General features: G+C 29.7%; 2 protein-coding genes across 2 annotated transcripts in view; both read right to left on the minus strand.

Annotated features, from left to right (window-relative positions):
* Positions 1-21,679, minus strand: part of LOC129911636 (putative ATP-dependent RNA helicase TDRD12) — a 112,050-nt gene that overhangs the window by 68,445 nt on the left and 21,926 nt on the right. The gene's annotated exons all lie outside the window — the stretch shown is intronic.
* LOC129909698 (gustatory receptor 8a-like) lies at positions 1,810-2,336 on the minus strand. Its single transcript, XM_055986771.1, has 2 exons — positions 1,961-2,336; positions 1,810-1,838 (listed from the first exon to the last, which is right to left on the minus strand). Exons 1-2 carry the CDS (start codon positions 2,334-2,336, stop codon positions 1,810-1,812), a joined length of 405 nt encoding a protein of 134 aa, XP_055842746.1.

Consider the following 21,679-nt stretch of genomic DNA (forward strand, 5'->3'; position numbering starts at 1 on the left):
TGTTGTCTTTTTCTTTTTGTTTCGTATCAATTTGATTGCTTTTTATGCAATGTCAATTTTTGTAATCTATGACAACCCAACTCAATCACAAAATTAAACAAAAAATACCATCGCGATAGAATCTTGGCAAAAATATGACAAAGGTTTTCTAGTCACACTAGATATAAGAATACAATACATGTAAGGGTTAATCCACACTTATATAAATTAACCAATTTTTACAAATAGAAAAATTCATATCAAATGCATATAGCCCAGTCAATGAGGGATCTCTTCCTTCAAAAGGTGATGAAGTTCCATGTTTGACCTGTCATACAGTATGTACGTTATTTCTGTATGCTAATATTCAATTAATTGTTAATTGTATTATCTTTAAAAAAGTTATAATAATAAATAATAACAATAAAATTTCTACTTCAACATAAATTGGCGATCCTAAAACAAGCCGTTGTAGTACAAACGATATACGTAAACTAAATGTATATATATATTTTTAGTAAAAAAAAACAAAATTTTTAGTACTTTTTTTAAAATAAGTTTTTATAAATAATTTTTTAAACAAAATTTTTAAATAAAGTTGGTAGGTATGCCATATCGTAATAAATATTGATCAACTCCTCAGACGACAATTCAAAACAAGAAAAAAATCAAAATTTTATCTACAAAAAAAAAGAAAATGAAATTTAATTTTTTTATTCAAAAATGTAAAAAATATTTATTTTTTTTTTCAAATTTTATTTTCGATTTATATTTAAGCTTTATAAATATCTATACTTTTGTACTTTTGTTTCTGGGAGAAATTCACAAAATAAAAAAAAAAAACGGTTCAATGGCAGGTATAAGGTTATTAATGGTTGTCGAAAAAAACTTTTGTCATCAAAAGATAGAACTTGTTTAAAAACTTGCACTTGAATTTTTTTTAACAAAGTCGTTGGTGCCGATTTTGAAAAAATTATACTCATGATATAACAATGATGGAGGATGCCAAAAAAGTGGATCTCGCAGTTTGGTCTATCTCTCTGTCTCTATCTCAAGATACAGCCCGAACCACTCAAGCGATTTGCTTCAATTAAGGCATTCGTGTGAGTCCCGAGGGTGGAAAGAATTTCTTTTTTTAGTAGGTATACAAATTAACAGTAATATGACCAAAAAGAAAAAAAGTAGTTTTTCTTACAAAAAAATCTACCGAATTTGCTTACAACAAAATACGTGTACCGTCACACATAGAACCTACTTTTGAAATAAAAAAAATATTTTTTGAAGCATTTATTATAAATTATCTAGTAATTTGTATTGAATTATATTTTGAATTTGCATTTATTATATTAAAATTAAGAAACATTTTCAAAAATATTTTGGATCTTAAAAATATTTCAATTTTTTTTTTTTGGAAAATCAATAAACGAATTAATAGTTGTTTAAATTTGTGGAAAAGAAGTTTCTTCACAAAAAATATTTTTTTTAAAAACGTCTCCAATAATTTTCAAAAGACAAAATTTTTAAAATTCCAAAAATTCTTTGTTGTACCTACAAGAAATCAAATGGCATATTTTGGAGATTAAAACCATTTAAGAAAGTGTTTTCGTAATTTTAAAAACAACTTTCAAAAATTTGATAACAGTTCTTATATAATTAAATAAAAATTATTTATTTATAAATGATATAAAAAGCTTTGGGTCATTCAAAACAACTTTAACAATATTTTATTTTTCGGGCAGATGAAAACAAAACAAAATATTTCCTTCCTTGAATATTTTGTTTTTGTTTAGCATTTAAAACAAAAAATGAGTAAAAAGTGAATTAGAACAATTAGAACTGAAGAGCAGTCATATTTCTGTCTGACAAAGATATTATTTTTATTGATCGTTTTTTAGATTCAGAGTTCAAAAGAATTATAAAAGGTAAGTTATTGACTTAGTTTCGTTGAAATTTGATTTATAAAATGTAAAAAGAAACTCACCTATTGGATCAGTTTTAGCCATAAACGACCAAATAGCAAAGTAAGAATCTACTACAACTCGTGTGTATCCCCTAAACAAATGCATCACCATCGACCAATTACAAGCTGTTTGAAAACTTTGCGACATTTCAAATATCGTACCATAAACTTTTTGTTGTTCCACAATACGTCTGCGTATAAATTCGTTAAATTGTGGAAAGGATCTATTTGGTTTTTCCCAGCAAGTAAACTCCACCAAAACACTCAATTCCAAATCCAAAAATTCAATTTCATTACGAATAAGATCCATATAAAGTACAAATTGAGTATTCCGAATTATACCCATGTAATAGAAAGGTTGGAACATTACCCAAAAATTCTCCATTGTCGATGGCATATTTTTGTAGAATTTTTTAAATACATAGCAAACAATAATGTTAAGTAAAATCATAAAAATTAGTTTAAAAACTAATAGTTTATGTTCTTTAAGTTGATTAAAAAAACTTTGGTTTTTTACGGTTGGATTTCGACGTGAGCGTAATTTTGCATACAATCTCCAAAATTGTCTTTCATGATCTCGCATTGTCAAAGATTGCAATCCCGAAACATTCCAAGATACCGAACTTATAACAAGCTTTAACCAATCTATAAAAGTTGCAAACTTTTCGTCCAAAAAGAAGAATTTTTCTTGAAAAAGATAAAATGACAATAAATTTAGATTTAAACATAAAAACACACAAATCGTCCAGACAATGTGGAACCTGTTTCTGAAGACATTTGATTCAATTACAAATGGAGAATAGCCGAAAATGCGAAAAAAATTAATTATCCATCGAAGAATATAACAAATGTTTTCGTCTTTCATTTCAATTCGTTAACGTAAGGCACTTTATGAACAAACAATAGCTACTAGTTTACATTTGTATAATTATTGTCCTGCAATGAATAGTTACATCCTTTAATTTATTTCAATTTCTAATGGAGTTTTTTTTTGTAGCTATCTATATTTTGTAGTGATATTAATAAGTTTTGGATAATAATCAAAAATATTCACATGACTGCTTCATTTACTTACTTAAATTAAGCAAGTCTTTTGTCTTAATCAATAGATAATAAATTGGTGCATTAAGATACATATCAAACATTATTAAGAGAGAGGGTAATTCCATTGTTTGCAATCATAATGAATTTACATTATGCTACCTTTTTTTTCATTTTTCAAGACTTCTAATTCGAACACAAAGTTGTGATACCAACTTGGTCATAAATATTTCACAAGGGTCAAATGCAATTACAAAAAAAAAAAAAAATGTTACGCCGCATACACCACAGTGACCGTTTAAGTTAAATTTAAACTTTGAAAGCTTATATAAAATTAGTAACAGCTATAACACAAAATGAAACCAGTTTAACTTCGTTAATTTAAAATTAGTTACTCAAAATATTTTTACCGACTTCAAAAAACGAGGAGGTAATCAATTCGTTTTTTTTTATGTTTGTTACGTCATAACTTTGGACTGAGTGAACAAATGCAGTGTGGTCCCATTTCAATTTCGTTCAGTTTTGGCTAAAGAAACTATGAGAAAAACCATAAAACACAGTTTTGTTCCATGGAAGTCAGTTTTGTTTTTTTGATAAAAATGATTATGTACAATTTAAAAATCAAAGATTAGACTCTCGTTTTAAATATTTTTTTAGTTCCGACCTCTGTTTCAAAGTAGATTTAGGGTGGGGTTTAAATGATTGAAAATTTGAGCTATTGGGTTAAATGCATTTTCCAAGTTATTTGGTTGACTTTTGTGTGAGGCCTTTTTTGTTTCAAGCATTTTTGTGTCCTTGCGAAACTTGCGAAAGTAAACGGTTAGTTCAAATTTTAACTTTTAACTTACGTCTGAATAATTATAGGTATTCATTAGATTTTGTATCAACTGATAACACTGGAGATAAATCTCACATAATGAATTGTTTGTTGTGCATGGTAAGTCGCATACAAGAGTGGTGTACTCAATTGAGTACTATTCCATCTTAGCATGGAGTTTTGAAATTATACCTTGCCAGAAAAACAAAAAAAAAACTTTCAGAATAAAAATCAAAATATTTAAACAAAGAAACAGTTCTTAAGGAAAAAAAAACTTTTAAAAGTTATTACTCACCTATTGGACTTACATTTATCATGAAACCCCACAAACAAAAATATGCATCTACTACAATTCTGACATAGGCTCGCAACAAATTGAAAATCATCGACCAATTACAAGCCATTTGAAAACACTTGCACATGTCAAATATAGTTTCATAAATTCGTTGTTTTTCAACAATTCGTATTCGAATAAACTCATTAATGTGTGGAAAAGGTCTCTTTGATTGTTCCCATTCAGTAAACTCGCCAAGCGTTTTCAAATCCTTTTCCAAATACTCGATTTCCATGCGTATTAGATCCATGTAAAGTATGAATTGTGCAGTACGGATCCATGACAATATTATGAATGGCTGATACATTGCCCAAAATAATGCCAATTGCCTTGGCATGTCCACATAAACTAAATAAAAAAATGAAGTTGTCGTTATATAAATAACCACAATGAATAAAAATTTCATAAAAAAATGTTTATGTTCAAGGAGTTGACTGGAAACACATTCTTCCATTATTTTGGGATCCCGACTTGATCGAAGTTTAATGTATAAAATCCAAAACTTCCTTTCGTATTTTCGCATCATCAAAGATTGTATGGTCGAGACATTTAGAAATAAAGTGGCAAAGGCAAGCTTCAAGTAATCATTAAAAAGTCCGAAAGTATCTTCACCAGCATACAAAAAGTCATTATTAAAAACGAAAACGATTGCTAACAATAAATTCAACAATGTTATTACGAAAATAGACCACATGTACAATAATTGGTTCTTGAAAGAGTCTGAATGTTCCCAAATGGATATTGGAAAGTAACCGAAAGTACGAAATAAATAGACGAGCCATTGAAGAACACATCCGATGTCGTTCACTTTGTTTTCCATTAGTAGATTTGGTTTGCTGGATCACGAGCAAGGACACTACAATAATTGAATTAAGTTTTAAGTTACGCACGTTGAGCATGATAAGAATGTTGTTGACTTTATAATAATTACCACAAGTATAGGTAAGTTAATGAATTCCACAAAAGAAGTTAGTAACCATAGGTAATTTTATATTTTTGTAACACCTTTTAGAATTTCATGATTAATAAATGCAATCCTATATCTCTTTACTTAATTAAGTGGAGACTATTTGTCTCCATGTGGATTTCAAAAATGTGAATTTTTAGTATCAGATAATGAACGTTCATGGCAATAAAAATTGTTTTTGTATCCAGACTTAAATCTAGCTTCCACTTATTTTCGGACTCGGCGCGGCGGTTCATTATAGGCCCCCTCTTCATAATGGAGTTGTCATGTCTATTTCCAAAAAAAAAAAAAAAAAATTGAAATATAATATTTAATAATCTAAAAATGTGTTTTTTTGAAAACTTTTTTAAAATTTAAATATTTTATCTATGATTATTTAAATACTTTGGTATAAATATTTTTGTTGAAATCGGGTTAGTCGTGTACGAGATATATAAAAACCAAATGGTTCCATGGCAGGAACCGTTTATATCGGTCCAATATCGGTTGGATCTTGGATCACAAGAATTTTAATCAAAATGATTAGAGCCGTTTTTGAAAAAAATTACTTTTCTATTTCCGTTATTATACGTAGTAGGTACCGTCAGTTTTGGTCCAAAAAAAATTTCAATTCTATCGCAAATTTTCTTTGGTTTTTCAAAAACGAATGATCGTTTTCATTTCGTTTCTTCCCAGGGGGGTTTGAAAATGGAACTGGCCTAATTTGCGAAATTATCTCTATTGAAAACAGTCTTGACGGGGCAGAAAAAAATTTAAAGGCGTCCTGTGATTGATTTTCCGTCTAATATCATTTTGTGAAGGCAGAGACATAAAATCGTATCTTTTGAAACTGAAAACATATCGTAAAATAGTGGAATCGCAATCACCAAAAATTTCACAGCCATAGGTATGTGACAATTGGTAAAATGAATGAAATGTCAAAAACAGCGAACATTCGCAATTCACAGACGCAGGTCTTATCTCCATATGATTGGCACTTTATGAATACCAACTGAGGAAATCATGATGTAAATGATTCTACTCAGGCATGATGTTTGAGGAATTATTTTTGGGGAATGACGACTGCGAATTCCATCCTTACATTTTGAAAGATGATATAAAATTGTAACAAAAGACCACCTGCTTGGTCCTTGTTGAGTGTTTTTTAATTTGAAAATCCCTAAAATTAATTAGTTAACAGATTTTTAAAATGTTAAATAAAATAAAATGCACAACTAGGTCGCACATAGTTGCTCTTATCTCATATTTAAAAGCTTTTAGAGTACAAAATTATAATTTGATTTGGTAAACAATTTCATTACAAAAAATCTATACTATTTTTCTGGGACCGTGTTCCCTACAAACAATTTTGCTTCTATAAAGCTTTATATAAGCAACGGTAGCATCTATAAAGCTTTATAGAAGCAAAATTGTTAATTGGGTTATCTTTTAACTCATCAATTTTACCAATAAATTGATTTATAATCTAGGGAAGATAGAATATATTTTTTTTAGGCGAAGATTTTTCAGAGTTAAAATCAAAATGTTTTAAATAAAATAACATAATAAGGATATACAAAATTTTAAAATCTATAACTCACCTATTGGATTCGCATCTATCACAAAACACCACAAACAAAAATACGCATCTACTACAATCCTGACATAGGCTCGCAACAAATTGAAAATCATTGACCAATTACAGGCGACCTGAAAACACTGGCACATGTCAAATATGGTTTCATAAATTCTTTGTTTCTCAACAATTCGTATTCGAATAAACTCGTTAAAGTGTGGAAATGATCTGTTTGATTGTTCCCATTGAGTAAACTCGACAAGCGTTATCAAATCCTTATCCAAATATTCAATTTCCATGCGTATTAGATCCATGTAAAGTATGAATTGTCCAGTACGGACACATTGTAATGCCATGAAAGGCTGAAACATTCCCCAAAATAATACCAATTGCCTTGGCATGTCCACATAAACTATAACAAACAATATGGTAGTCGTTATATAAAGGACTACAAGAAATATAAATTTCATAAGAAAATTTTTATGTTCAAGAAGTTGACTGGAAACACTATCTTCAATGATTTTTGGATCCCGATTTGATCGTAATTTGATGTACAAGATCCAAAAAGTCCTTTCGTATTTTCGCATCATCAAAGATTGTAAGGCCGAGACATTAAGAAATAAAATAGTAAAGGCAAGCTTCAAGCAATCGTTAAAAAGTCCGAAAGCATCTTCACCAGTATACAAAAAGTCATTTTTAAAAACGAAAACGATTGCTAACAATAAGTTCAAAAATGCTATTACAAAAACAGCCCACATGTTGATTATTCGATTCTTGAAAGAATTTAAATGTCCTTGAAGTGAAATTGGAAAGTAACCGAAAATATGAAATAAATAGATGAGCCATTGAAGAACACATCCGATATCGTTAACTTTGTTCTCCATTAATGGATTTGTTTTGGTGGAACACGCGCAAAAAGATCAACCTATTTCAGAAATTGATTTAAGTATCTCACGTTCTGCATTTTTAAATAAGTTATTTACTTTCCAATTACCATGAGCACAAGTGCACAAGTTAATGAATCCCACTAAAGGAGCTATTAACCATAAATAATTTTATGACTTTGAAGCACCTATGATTAGAATATGAAGTTCTATTTATCTTTACCAAATTAAGTGGTGATACTTTCAAAATCATGTTAAGTATAATCATATTACGGCTCCATGTGGGCTTTCAGAAATTATAGTTATTGTTGAAATCATTGCTGTATCTTCAAATTGTTTCTTCTTCCAGGCGTTCTGGGTTTAAACTCAGCCTCCATCACCAAGACATTTCTTCAGGGGTACTGCCTGTTGCAAGTAATTGTTTTGAAACGACATTTACATAATCAGTGTTTAGTTTCGTAGAAAGTAATATATTGCAAAAAAAACTTAGTCTTAAAACGAAAAAATTTCATAAAAAAAATGTTACACATACGTCATGGTGACCGTTTTTAATTTAAACCAAACCCAACCGCCGCGCCGTTTGATTTTTTTTTTTTTACCAAAATTGAAGTGTTCAGACTTAAGAAAACTAAATGGGCATGAGTAGGTTATATGATTGTGAAATAGTGTGAATTAAGTCACATTGACTATCACTATAAAAAAAAATGCACTAGCCCAAAAAATTAAGGGAACAAAAAAAAAATCGTGATTTTTTTAGTGATTTTCGATAGGCTGTATCTCAGTAAAAAATGATCACATCATGACAAAATAAAAAGCATGTGAAAGCTCTATTCTTCTAGTTTAAAAATGTTAAAATATTTTCTTTCTAACGGTAAAATAGATTTTTTTTAGCAAAATCAAATTTTTCAAAATTAGGAAAAAATTTTCAAAATTTAACTTTTTTGAAAACTTTTAATTTTTCCTTGGTTTATCTTAAATTTGAACGATATTTATCAATAAAATGTTCAAGTAAACAACTTGATTTTGCTCATAAAAAAGTTCAAAGAAGTAAGTCATTTAGACCTGCAGAAATATGGTGTTTTATTTCATCTCAAAAGTTCAAACGCTCACAACAAAAAACTATTCGATGAATAAATCTATAACTTTGCTAATTAATTTCATGTATTTTAAACTTCAGTTTAATCTTATTACCCATAGAAATAAAACAACGGTACATTTTCTAAAAAACCGTAAAAATGCCTCTTTTGATAGCTTTTCTAAATTAATCTCAAAAATAAGAAAACATGTTGTTTAACAAATCCTTTGTAGAGAATTGAATGAAGTTTTTGAATGTGTCCTAGAATATTCTGTACAGTGATCCGTTGTTGAGATATTGATAGTCAAAGTCAAAAGTTTTTGGTTTGATGACTGATATTGCAGTCTAAAAAAAAATCGTAGAAGTTTGAAACAAAATGAATCTTAAAGCCAAATAAATATCCTTTCTAAAAATAATAATCATTTTATCAGAAATAACTTTCCCACTTTCTTAAGAGAAAAGTAAAAACAACAAAAAAATTGGAAAATTTTGGTTTTTGAACAGTTCTAACGATTTAGCTATTTTACCGTTAGAAAGAAAATATTTTAACATTTAATCCTAAAACAAGAAAAATAGAGCTTCGACATGCATTTTATTTTGTCACGATTTTTTTTGTTGTCCCCTTAATTTTTTGGACTAGTGTATGTATATTAAACTTATGAGCACTTATTATTTGATTATTCGTCAGAACATAAAAATAAATATTATAGAAAATTTCAAAATTACAGCTCACCTATTGGATGCATGCCTGAAATGAAACTCCACAAGCAAAAATATACATCTACTACAATTCTGACGTAAGTTCGCAACAAGTTGAAAATCATTGACCAATTAAAAGCTGTTTGAAAACACTGGCACATGTCAAATATCGTTTGATAAATTCGTTGTTTCTCCACAATTTGTTTATGAATAAACTCATCTAATTGAGTAAACTCGACAAGTGCTTTCAAATCCTTATCCAAATATATGATTTCTATGCGTATAAGATCCATATAAAGTATAAACTGTGCAGTACGGACACATTGTATTGCCATAAAAGGCTGATAGATTGCCCAAAATAATACCAATTGCCTTGGCATATCCACATAAACTAAAGCAAATATTGTAGTTGTCGTTATGTAAAGAATCACAATGAATACAATTTTCATAAAAAAATCCTTTAGTTCAAAAAGTTGACTGAAAAAACTTTCTTCCATAATTTTTGGATCCCGACTTGATCGAAGTTTTATGTATAAGATCCAAAAGTTTTTTTCATGTTTTCGCATCATCAAAGATTGTATAGCCGAGATATTTAGAAATAAAATGGTAACTGCAAGTTTTAAGCAATCGTTAAAAAATCCGAAAGAATCTTTGGTATACAAAAAGTCATTTTTAAAAACGAAAACGATTGTTAAAAATGAATTAAACAATGTTATTACAAATACAGCCCACATATAGATTAAACGATTCTTGATAGTATTTGAATGTCCTTGAATTGAAATTGGAAAGTAACCGAAAGTACGAAATAAATACAAAAGCCATTGAAGGATACATCCGATGTGGTTAACGTTGTTTTCCATGGTGGAACACGTGCAAGGAAAAAAAACCTACTACTATCGCAATAATTTACACACATTTATCATGATAAAAATGCTGATGGCTTTCTAATTACTATAGGTAATCTTTTATCTATATGGAACCTTGTAACTGAATGATTAATAAATGAAAATGTCTCTTCACTTAATTAAGTAGAGAATTAACTGATGGTCGTTTCAAATCAAAAGATCGATGGGAAACTGTACAGGAAGACTCAACATATGGTGCTGCAACCTTTTTTTTTTAAATTGTCTTCAATAGATTTATCAGTGCACACCTATTTGTATGGATAAATTTTTTAAATGTAGGTCATAATAATAAACCGTCAATAAAGACTTACTATTCTTTTTTGTTATAGCAATGCTTTTTTCAAATTGATATTACAGTCAATTTTAAAACATTCCCGTCGTTCTAAGAACGTTTGTCATAGTACTATATGTATTATTGATATTTGGTCATTAATTTTTGAATAAATAATTATCAGAACATAAATATTTAGGTTAATAAAATTTCATAACCAAACTCACCTATCGGATGCAAATCTGTAAAGAAACTCCACAAGCAAAAATATGCATCTACCAAAATCCTGACGTAGGAGCGGAACAGGTTGAAAATCATTGACCAATTACAGGCGACCTGAAAATACTGGCACATGTCAAATATCGTTTGATAAATTCGTTGTTTGTCCACAATTTGTCTACGAATAAACTCGTTAAATTGTGGAAAAGATCTGTTTGATTGTTCCCATTCAGTAAACTCGCCAAGCGTTTTCAAATCCTTATCCAAATACACGATTTCTATGCGTATTAGATCCAAGTAAAGTATGAATTGTGCAGTTCGGACCCATTGTAGTGCCATAAAAGGCTGAAACATTCCCCAAAAAAATACCAATTGTCTTGGCATGTCCACATAAACTATAACAAATAATGTAGTTGTCGTAATATAAAGAACCACAAGGAATACAAATTTCATAAGAAAATGTTTATGTTCAGCGAGTTGACTAAAAAAACTTTCTTCCATAATTTTTGGATCCCGACTTGATCGAAGTTTAATGTATAAAATCCAAAACTTCCTTTCGTATTTTCGCATCATCAAAGATTGTAAGGTTGAGACATTTAGAAATAAACTGGTAAAGGCAAGCTTCAAGCAATCGTTAAAAAATCCAAAGGAATCTTTTGTATACAAAAAGTCATTTTTAAAAATAAAAACAATTGTTAACCATAAATTCAATAATGTAAGAACAAAAATAGCCCAAATGTAAATTAATCGATTTTTGAAAGATTTTGAATGTCCCCGAATTGTTATTGGAAAGTAACCGAAAATACGAAATAAATAGATGAGCCATTGAAGAACACATCCAATATCGTTAACTTTGTTCTCCATTAGTGAATTTGGTTGTATGTAACACAAGATACAGAGAACTAACTTACTTCAATTGAATTAAGTTACGCATATTAATCATGATAAGAATACGGTTGACTTTTCAATTATAACAACCTACAAGTAAATGAATTTAATAAAAAAAAAACTATGAACCATATAGTTCATTTATATCTTTGTGTCACCTTTTGACTTTATGATTAACAAATTGAATCCGATATCTCTTTATTTAATGAAGTAAACACTTAATAACATAATAAGTAAAACCAATAAAAATGAGACTCTAATGACTGATGCACCTATGTGGAATTTTATGGTCACGGGTGAGACACTTGTAAAGTGAATTAATTTTTTCCATTCCAAAATATACAAATAATTTATATAAAATAACACAGACTTTAACACAACACAAATAACATCAAAAACTTTATTATTTTCAAAATTACACTGGATATTTTATGCTACCAGAGGTGAAATTTTGAGGTAGAGAATTTATAATAAATTTTGCTAGCAACAAAATCTGTCTGTACGTGAAGCTCTTTCTTGAACAAGTGTTTTCCAATTGCAAATGAATTATTTTCTAATCATGGAATAGTTCAAATTTTTAAAATAAAAGACCGACATAAACCATGAAAAACTCACCAATTGGATCCGTTTTCACCACAGTTGACCATACACAAAAATACAAGTCGACTAAAATTCGAATATATCCTCTCAACAAACTTATCAACATTGACCAATTGCAAGCTGTTTGAAAACTTTGTGACATTTCAAATACCATTTGATAAACATGTTGTTGCTCCACAATACGCCTGCGAATAAACTCGTCAAATTGTGGAAATGTTCTACTTTGTTGTTCCCAGCAAGTAAATTCCACCAAATTACTTAATTCTAAGTTCAGATTTCCAATTTCACTACAAATTAAATCCATATAAACTACAAATTGTGTATTTCGAATAACACTGACGAAGAAAAAGAGTTGAGAGAGAAACCAAAAATTTCTCATATTATCAGGCATATCTTTGTAAAAAATTTTAAAAATATAACACACAATTATGTTTAACAAAATCATAAAAATTAGTTTCAAAACTAATATTTTATTTTCTAGCAATTGATTAAAAAAGTTTTGTTCTTTAACTGATGGATTTCGACGGGAACGTAATTTTGCATATAATCTCCAGAACCGTCTTTCATCGTCACGCATTATTAAAGATTGTAAAGCTGAAACATTTAAAGATATCGATGTAACACTGACTTTTAACCAATCTAAGTATGTTGCAAAAGTATCGTCCAAAAAGAAGAATTTATCTCGACAAATAAAAAATATTATAAAGTTTATATTTAAACATGAAATAACAAAAATCGTCCAAAGGAAGAGAAGTCGATTTTTGAAGACATTTGATTTAATAGTAAAAGGACAATAGCCAAAAATACGAAATAAATTTAAGAGCCCTAGAAGAACAGAACCAATGTTGATATCTTTCATATTATTTTTTTTTCGCGTAAGGCACTTTATAACGAAAGAAGAATAACTACTGACCGAATTTAATTTCAATAATTCAATTAATACTTTATTTCATTTCTTTATAAAGCCCTTTGAAATACATATTCTTTTATACTCGTGTGCAGATAGTTATCAGAATGATTGTCATAACTCCCTTATTTACTTACTTATATTATTAAACTTAAGTTTCTATCAATATAGTCGGAGAGCATACTGTGTCAAGTTACTTAGTTCATAAGGTTATAGTTTAAATTTTGTGTCAAATGACATAGTAAAGTGATATTGAAAAAATGGGGTTTCCACTTGCAAAATGGGTACATGTGTGTGGCAACACTATTTGAACGAAAAAAAATATGAAAAATTGCTGCAACAAACATCACTATAATTGGTAAAATAATATGAAGAATGCAGATCTAATATATCCCTGCTCAAATTAAAAAAATTTATCCTATTTTCGTATATATAGCCAATTTGTTCATAGAAATATTTTAGGCTAAATTTTATATTTGACCTGATTTCTGAAGATCGTTTTTGATTTTGAAAGTCAAATTTTGATTTTCTTATCAAATGTGAAATTTAGATTTCATTATTTTGAAATTCGATTAATTGAAACGTCTTTTTCAAGGCTTCAATTTTTGAATTTTGAAATATTTACAAAAATATAAAAGAGATACCAGAAAACTAACAACCACAAATTTTAAGAAATATCTTAAAATTTATTATTTTAAAATATTGTAAGTATAGATTTTAATTTTAATTTGTTTAGTATTTTTAGAATTAAATTTTTTAGAGTCCTGAAGAAGGGTGTAATCACGCCCGAAACGTCGACGAAATATATTAAAATTACCAAGACAGACCTACAGCCCACTTAGGATCAAAATTCAAATTAAAAAAACAAAGAAGTTTTTAAAACTTAGTATTTTTAACAAAAGACTTTTGTTTTTGATATACATAGGTAGTTAAAGGCTAAATAAAACATACAATATTTTAAATTTAAATTGCATTTACCTGAAAATAAACTCTGAACTTCGAACAAGTACTCGGCAACCCTGTCTAAACACCAAAAAGAACATACAAGATATAGGGCAAGTTAAGGATTCGGAAAAAATTGAACTCGAGATATAAAGCAGACATGACATTACGATGATGGAGAAGGCCAAAAAAATGGGTCCGGCAATTCTGTCTATCTATATTTCGAATTGGGGACAAAATCCCGAAAACCGAAATCCCGAAAACCCAAAATCCCGAAAACCCTAAATCCCGAAAACCCAAAATCCCGAAAACCCAGAATCCCGAAAACCCAGAATCCCGAAAACCCAAAATCCCGAAAACTCAGAATCCCGAAAATTTGCGCAAATTTTTCATTTTATATAATTTTTCGGGATTTCGGTTTCGAAAGCAATCCTAAGTGTAAAATTAAGGTTTTAACATGTAAAAAACAATAGAAGTGTATGATTCCGTCAATATCTCTTTTTTACATGATTTCAAGTTCTTATTGTGCTTTTAGCAGTGTTTTGTTGTGATTGAGTTAAGTTGGAAAAGTCGTTGAACTAAAATCAAAAGAATTATGAATTTTAATATTTAACTTATAATAATGTATGTTTAAATTGTTTTTTAATTGGTTTTAATTTTATGTTTCAGTTAAAATTTCAGTGAAACACAATTTTGAAGGGGTTTTTATTTTTTCTCTTTTATCGTGTAGATTAATCCGAAAACCCAGAATCCCGAAAACCCAAAATCCCGAAAACCCAGAATCCCGAAAACCCAAAATCCCGAATGGGATCCCGAAATCCCGAAAAATTATATAAAATGAAAAATTTGCGCAAATTTTTCATTTTATATAATTTTTCGGGATTTCGGTTTCGAAAGCAATCCTAAGTGTAAAATTAAGGTGTTAACATGTAAAAAACAATAGAAGTGTATGATTCCGTCAATATCTCTTTTTTACATGATTTCAAGTTCTTATTGTGCTTTCAGCAGTGTTTTGTTGTGATTGAGTTAAGTTGGAAAAGTCGTTGAACTAAAATCAAAAGAATTATAAATTTTAATATTTAACTCATAATAATGTATGTTTAAATTGTTTTATAATTGGTTTTAATTTTATTTTTCAGTTAAAATTTCAGTGAAACACAATTTTGAAGGGTTTTTTATTTTTTCTCTTTTATTTTCGGGATTTTGGCCTTTCTGGATTTTGGGTTTTCGGGATTTTGGTTTTCGGGATTCTGGGTTTTCGGGATTTTTGGTTTTCGGAATTCTGCGTTTTCGGGATTTTGGGTTTTAGGGATTTTGGGTTTTCTGGATTTAGGGTTTTCTGGATTTTGGTATTTCTGGATTTTGGATTTCGAGATTCTGTCCGTCTCCCATATTTCGATCTACAGCCTACAAATCGAAATTTTTGTAGGACCAAAACTAACGCTACCTGTCATATAACGGAATTGGAACAGTAACTTTTGTTTCAAAAACAGCTTTAATGATTTTGATTAAAATTTTTGTATGCAGTATTGCACACAAGAACTATCTTATGAAAAACAAAAAATATTTTTTTACCGTTATTAAGGGTTCCTGCCAAAGAACTGTTTTTTTTATTTAAGGATTTCAATTAAAATTTTTATACATAAAAGTTGAGGTAACCGTTATATAAAAATTTCACAAAATATTCAAAAAACACATTTTTTGGATATAATATTTCAATTTTTTTTTTTTTAAATCAAACGGGTAGATGTATTTCATCAAAACTTTGTTTTTAAGTGTTGAAGTTCTTTAAAATGACATAAAAACTTTTTTTTGAAAAAATGTAAATACACAATATAAAAAAATGTATATAAAAACTTATTTTTTTTTAATTCGGTTCCAACGATTTTCAATTTTTTTTTTTTTTTCTAAAAATTCCTTTTCGTATCAGAAATCAGATGGCATACTTCGTTTTGTGATTAAAACCGTTGTTTCATTAAAATTATAAAAACAAATTTTGTGTATTTTTTATCCAATATCAGAAATGTGCTTAAATAAAGTCAAACTATAATTTTACCATTTTTTTTTCTTCTATTAAAACTTTTAAGATAAGAGCTACTTTTACCATAAGAGCAAGCACGTGCGAAAAAGTCGTGCATTTTGTTTTAATTTCAAATGGATTTTTTTCAATGTTATTTTTTATTTTGTAGTACGGAATAGTCAGAACTAGACCAAATTGAAATGGGACTACATTGAAAGAACTCAAATACAAAAGTTTAAAGTTCTGAATAATAATTTCATTAATCGTGTAGATTAATCTATTTTTGAAAGAATTTGAATGTCCTCGAATTGAAATTGAAAAGTAACCGAAAGTAAGAAATAAATAGATGAGCCATTGAAGAACACATCCGATGTCTTCTATACGTGGATTTGTATTCGTGTGACACGCGTTTCGAGAAGTACTGCATTTGAAACTATATTATTGTAAACATTCATGCTATTAACTGAGTGGCTAGATTTTTGAAACCCCTAAGAACATTATTTGTATCTTTTTTGTAATCTTTGTACTCAATGTTTAATGAATTTATTATTTTATCTCTTAACCTCCCATCACCATAGTAGGTGTGTTCCTTTGGAGGTGGTAAAGTTCAAATGATAAAATGAGTACTTTTCTGCACTTTTTTAATGGAAAACAATTTTGCATGTAGTCGCACAGAGAGAGCAAGTGTAGATGACAGTACTAGATTATGCTCCTCTTCTATTTATAACTTTGAACACGGCTAATGTTACAAGAGGTATCGTAGTACTTATAAGTACTTATTTTACCAGCTGGATAAGCGTTTGAAATTTAAAAAAAAATTATTTATTGAGAATAAAGAACACTCCCTCATATTTCACATGATGTAGATTTTTTCAGCTTAAGGTTATTTTAACATGATTCTATCCCTGTTAAAAGACAAATAAATCGGTTTTTCTGAGCTCAACATAATTATATTTAATAAGTTTTGGGTTTGAGATACTGCGTACTGCAAAGTACGTGAGTACTGCAAAGTTAAAAAGACTGGTATGTGTTCATCTGTAGCACAATAGCTTCTCAATTACTTAGCGTAGTTTGAAAAGTTAGGTATCCTTGGAAGCGTCTTTTGCTTGTCCACTGGTTATGAATTATATGAAAGGATAATGGCAACCTCTAGAGAGAAAAGCCAGAAACTAATTTTTTTTTCTTAGTTTTCTTAAAAAACAGTTCAAAAACTTTGTATGTATTATTTTTTAAAAAGGAATAATTCAATTTTCAGATTTATTTTCAGCAAGGTTAAGTGAATAAGAACTACACTATTTCTTTTTCATTTACGGTATAAGAACCGCATGTGAAATTTCAGCTTATTTCTTACATTATTTGATGTTTAACTAATTGGGTCACTATGGTGTATGCGTATGATGGAGCAGTTACTAAAGTAAGATGTGCAGCTGAAGTCACCGAAGAAGTCGAAATCACAGTAGGTGTACACCAGGGAAGCGTCTTGAGTCCTCTGCTCTTTATTACCGTTCTTGATTACCTGCTTCAAGGCAAAGTGACGGACCCAAAAGTGCATCAGTTATTCTTTGCTGACGATGGAGCCATCATAAGTGAAGACCCGATATCCCTGCAACGAGCACTTGATGTATGGGTGGATGTTCTAGAAGGTAGTGGCTACCGCATAAGCGCGAAAAAGACAGAATACCTATGCTGCCCATTTTCTGATCCACACAGGCCTATTCCTGACATTTATTTGAATGGTGTAGTGCTTCCCAAGTGTGAAAAGTTTAAATATCTGGGGTCTATGATAAATAACGAAGGTACTTGTGATGACGATATCAATCATCGCGTAAGCGTAGGGTGGATGAAGTGGCGGGAAAACTCTGCTATCTTATGTGATCGAAAAATGCCCCCTAAGCTGAAAGGAAGGCTCTACACCGCAGTTGTGCGTCCAGCACTCACATACGGTTCACAATGTTGGACAATGTACAAAAAGTATGAGAGTAAGTTAACGGCAGCTGAGATGAAGATGCTTCGCATGACAGCAGGAGTAACAAAGCTTGATAGAATTAGAAGTACGAAGATCCGAGGAAGCCTTCATGTTAAAAATACCATCTCCCAAAAAATTGAACACGACCGACTCAGTTGGTATTGCCATGTTCAAAGGAGAGATCCTGAGAACCCCGTCAAAAAAGCAATATCATATAACGTTCCAACACGAAATAAAAAGAAAGGTAGGCCTAAAAACTCCTGGTACAAGCAAATGCAAAAACACCAGCATTCAGTTGGCCTCAGAAACGGAACAATACAAAACCGGGAGGCTTGCCGCCGATTTCTGAGGTCAACCCGGCGAACCCCACAGGCGGATCACTAGTGTGAAGCAGTAACGTGGGAAGGTTATGATCCCCTCGACATCGAGATCATAACAGCGCCGAGAAAAAAGGAAGAAGAAGAAGATGGTGTATGCGTTACTTTTTTTTAGTGAAAACATAAAAAATGTTCTATTCTTGAGTTGTTGACTTTGAGTTTTAACTTTTGCAATAGTTTGATTGGTCATGTTATGAAGCTCACAAATTAAATTCGGAACTAAAAAGAATACTTGATTTACATCAACTTCAACATTCTTAAAAATATTTTTATTTTAACTAAACCAAGGTAATTATTTGTATAATGTAACTCACCTATTGGATGATAACCCTCAAAAAACAACCACAAACAAAAGTACGCATCGACTACTACCCGTGTGTATGCTCGAAACAAATTGACAACCATCGACCAATTACAAGCCACCTGAAAGCACTCACACATGTCATATATTGTTTGATATATGTTTTGTTCCTCAACAATTCGTTTTTGAACAAAATCGTTATATTTCGAAAAAGACTTATTCAGACTTTCACATTGTGTTAACTCAACAAGTGTTTTTAAATTATTCTCCAGATACTCGATTTCTATCCGTATTAGATCCATATAAAGTACAAACTGTGTATTTCGAATAAATTGTGCTACTAAAAATGGCGTAAATATAATCCAAAATGATGACATTTTTCTTGGAATGTCCTTATAAATTAATACAAATAACAATGTTGCACCAATATGAACAATCACCATAGAAATGAATTTTAAAAGAAAGTTACGATGCTCGAGGAGTTGATTGCGAAAGCTTTGTTTCATAATTTTTGGATATCGTAGTGATCTAAGTTTGATGTATAAAGTCCAAAAATTTCTTTCATATTTTCTCATTATCAAAGATTGTAATGCAGAAATATTTAAGAAGAAAGAGGTAACAGTTAGTTTTAAGCAATCACTGAAGAGTCCAAAATTATCTTCAACACAGATGAAATCTTCTTTGAAAATAAACATAATTGATAAACAAATGTTTAAGGACATTGTTACAAAAATGGTCCAAGCAAACAAAAACCGATTTATGTTGCTGTTTGATGGTTGTCGAATTGAAATTGGAACATAACCAAAAGTTCGAAATAAATAGATGAACCATTGCAAAACACAACCGATTTCATTGACGTATTCTTCCATGTATTAACTTTACTATATTGGGTAACTTCACTCAATCATCGTGGTGATACAAATGTTTCTCACTTACTAAAATGACTATTATTACCAGTCATATATTCCAAAGAGTTTGTTATTCGTTATCCCCTATAGGATATTTTTGTCAATTACTTAATTGAAATCAATCCATTAATGTGTCGCTTACAACTTATATTCACGAAATAATATCCTTTGTGACATTTTCATAGTGACAGAGTGAAACTAAGTTGTCAAAGAAAGCAAATAGAAAATATGACCGGGCGTACTTACTTGTTCAAGATATATTTATAAATTTATATTTTTATGGCTAGTTCAGAAATTATGATAAAAAAACTTTTTTCAAATTACAAACCTCTTAAAATCAAAATTTGGTTGGTAATTTGACAAAAGTGTTTTGTCATCATTTTTGAACTAAGGGTGGGCTAACGAAAAAAAGTGCTCTAATTTGTTGGAATTACCAAGGTTAGTTGAGAAAGGTCTAAAAAGTACTATTCGTGTACTGAAAATGAGATCACCTCACACTCCATTTTATATATTTGTTGTTACTTTTTTAAAATGTTTGGATAGATTATACTAAGCATGTAACTTTTCCAGGTGCTCAAATGACAAAAGAATACAAAAAAGTATAAATGTTTTCAAAAAAAAACTTATTCTTCATATAAAAAATTGTGATTAATACATTATGTTTTGTTCAAAAAAGGTTTTCTAACCTCATATACTGAGTATTTTAGGATCTAGGGCACACAACAGAGCCTAATCTCATAGATAGGTACTCTTGGCTTACGCCGAGATGGTTCCAGAAACTCTATTATTATTATATTATTAAAATCAATGATATTTACACTCGAAAAAATATATTTGTATTTTGTGTTTTATGATAAAAGGAAACAAATCAACTTAAGCATCTTAACAGGAATGTTATATGGACTACATTCAATCAAGTAAGAATTCTAAGTCAAATAAATAACATTTGAGGAGCAGTGCCAACGCCTGTGGATTTTCTTTTACTAAATTATAAATTAAAAAAGGGTCACTATGGTGTATGCGTACTATGCATTTTGTTTTTTTGTTTTTGTAAGGTGAATAAAAACTAATGCTTCTATAATTTTTAAACTAAGCGTAGGATAGCGAAAATATCCTGGGTTATCCTGGGCTAACCTTGAGCAAATAAACCAAAAAATAGTGGAATAAAGAAAAAAAGTTTGGCGATCCTGGATCTACGTTGGGAAAACGAACCACAGTGCAAAACCAACAATTTTTACACTGAATAAAAAAAAAAATAATTTTTGTGATTTTTGAGGTGACTAAAAATAATTCCGTTATAATTTTAGAACTTAGAGTGGGTTAGCGAAAAAAATTCTTGGGTTGTCCTGGGCTTAAATCGGGCAATTCAACCAGACAAGTTTGAAAAAATTTGCATTTGGGGGTGTCAACTTCACATAGCCTATTTTTACACATTTTCTTTAGTAAAATGGCGTTAAGGAAACAATTAACTACAGAAAAATCAAAGTTTTTAATTAAAAAAAGTGTTAACGTAGGATCCAAAAAATAGCTTGGTAGGTTGTATCAAGCAAAAAATAGTGCTGAACAAAGTTTTTTTTTTTTCTTTTTACCAATAAAACCAAAAATTGGTAGGTAATTTATACATTGACTACACATTATTTGCCACCAACAAAATCGAAAACCTAGTTAACAGAATTTTTAAATTTCGCAAAAGTGTTATAAAATAAGAAAATATCCAGTTGCTTGAAAAATTCCTTTCAATTATTTTAAATATTCTAGATTAATAAACTCACCAATTGGATGCATACCGATTATAAAATACCATAAATAAAAGTATGTATCGACTACAACGCGTGTATATCCTCGTAGTAAATTAACCACCATCGACCAATTACAAGCCATCTGAAAACACTGGCACATGTCAAATATCGTTTCATATAATCGTTTTTTCTCCACAACTTGTCTGCGAACAAATTCGTTAAATTGAGGAAAGGACCTGTTTGGTTGTTCCCACTGAGTTAATTCAACAAGTGTTTTCATATCCACATCAAGACATTTGATCTCCATGCGTATTAGATCTATATA

This window comes from Episyrphus balteatus, chromosome 2, assembly GCF_945859705.1.
Source record: "Episyrphus balteatus chromosome 2, idEpiBalt1.1, whole genome shotgun sequence".
In the NCBI taxonomy this organism is placed as follows: domain Eukaryota; kingdom Metazoa; phylum Arthropoda; class Insecta; order Diptera; family Syrphidae; genus Episyrphus; species Episyrphus balteatus.

Bases quoted from the DNA above. Each gene is read 5' to 3' on its own strand.
- LOC129909698 (XM_055986771.1), bottom strand. From the start codon at position 2,336: ATGCCATCGACAATGGAGAATTTTTGGGTAATGTTCCAACCTTTCTAT. The intron at 1,839-1,960 runs GTGAGTTTCTTT...TATCTTTGTCAG, and splicing joins GGCTAAAACTGATCCAATAG to ACAGAAATATGACTGCTCTT.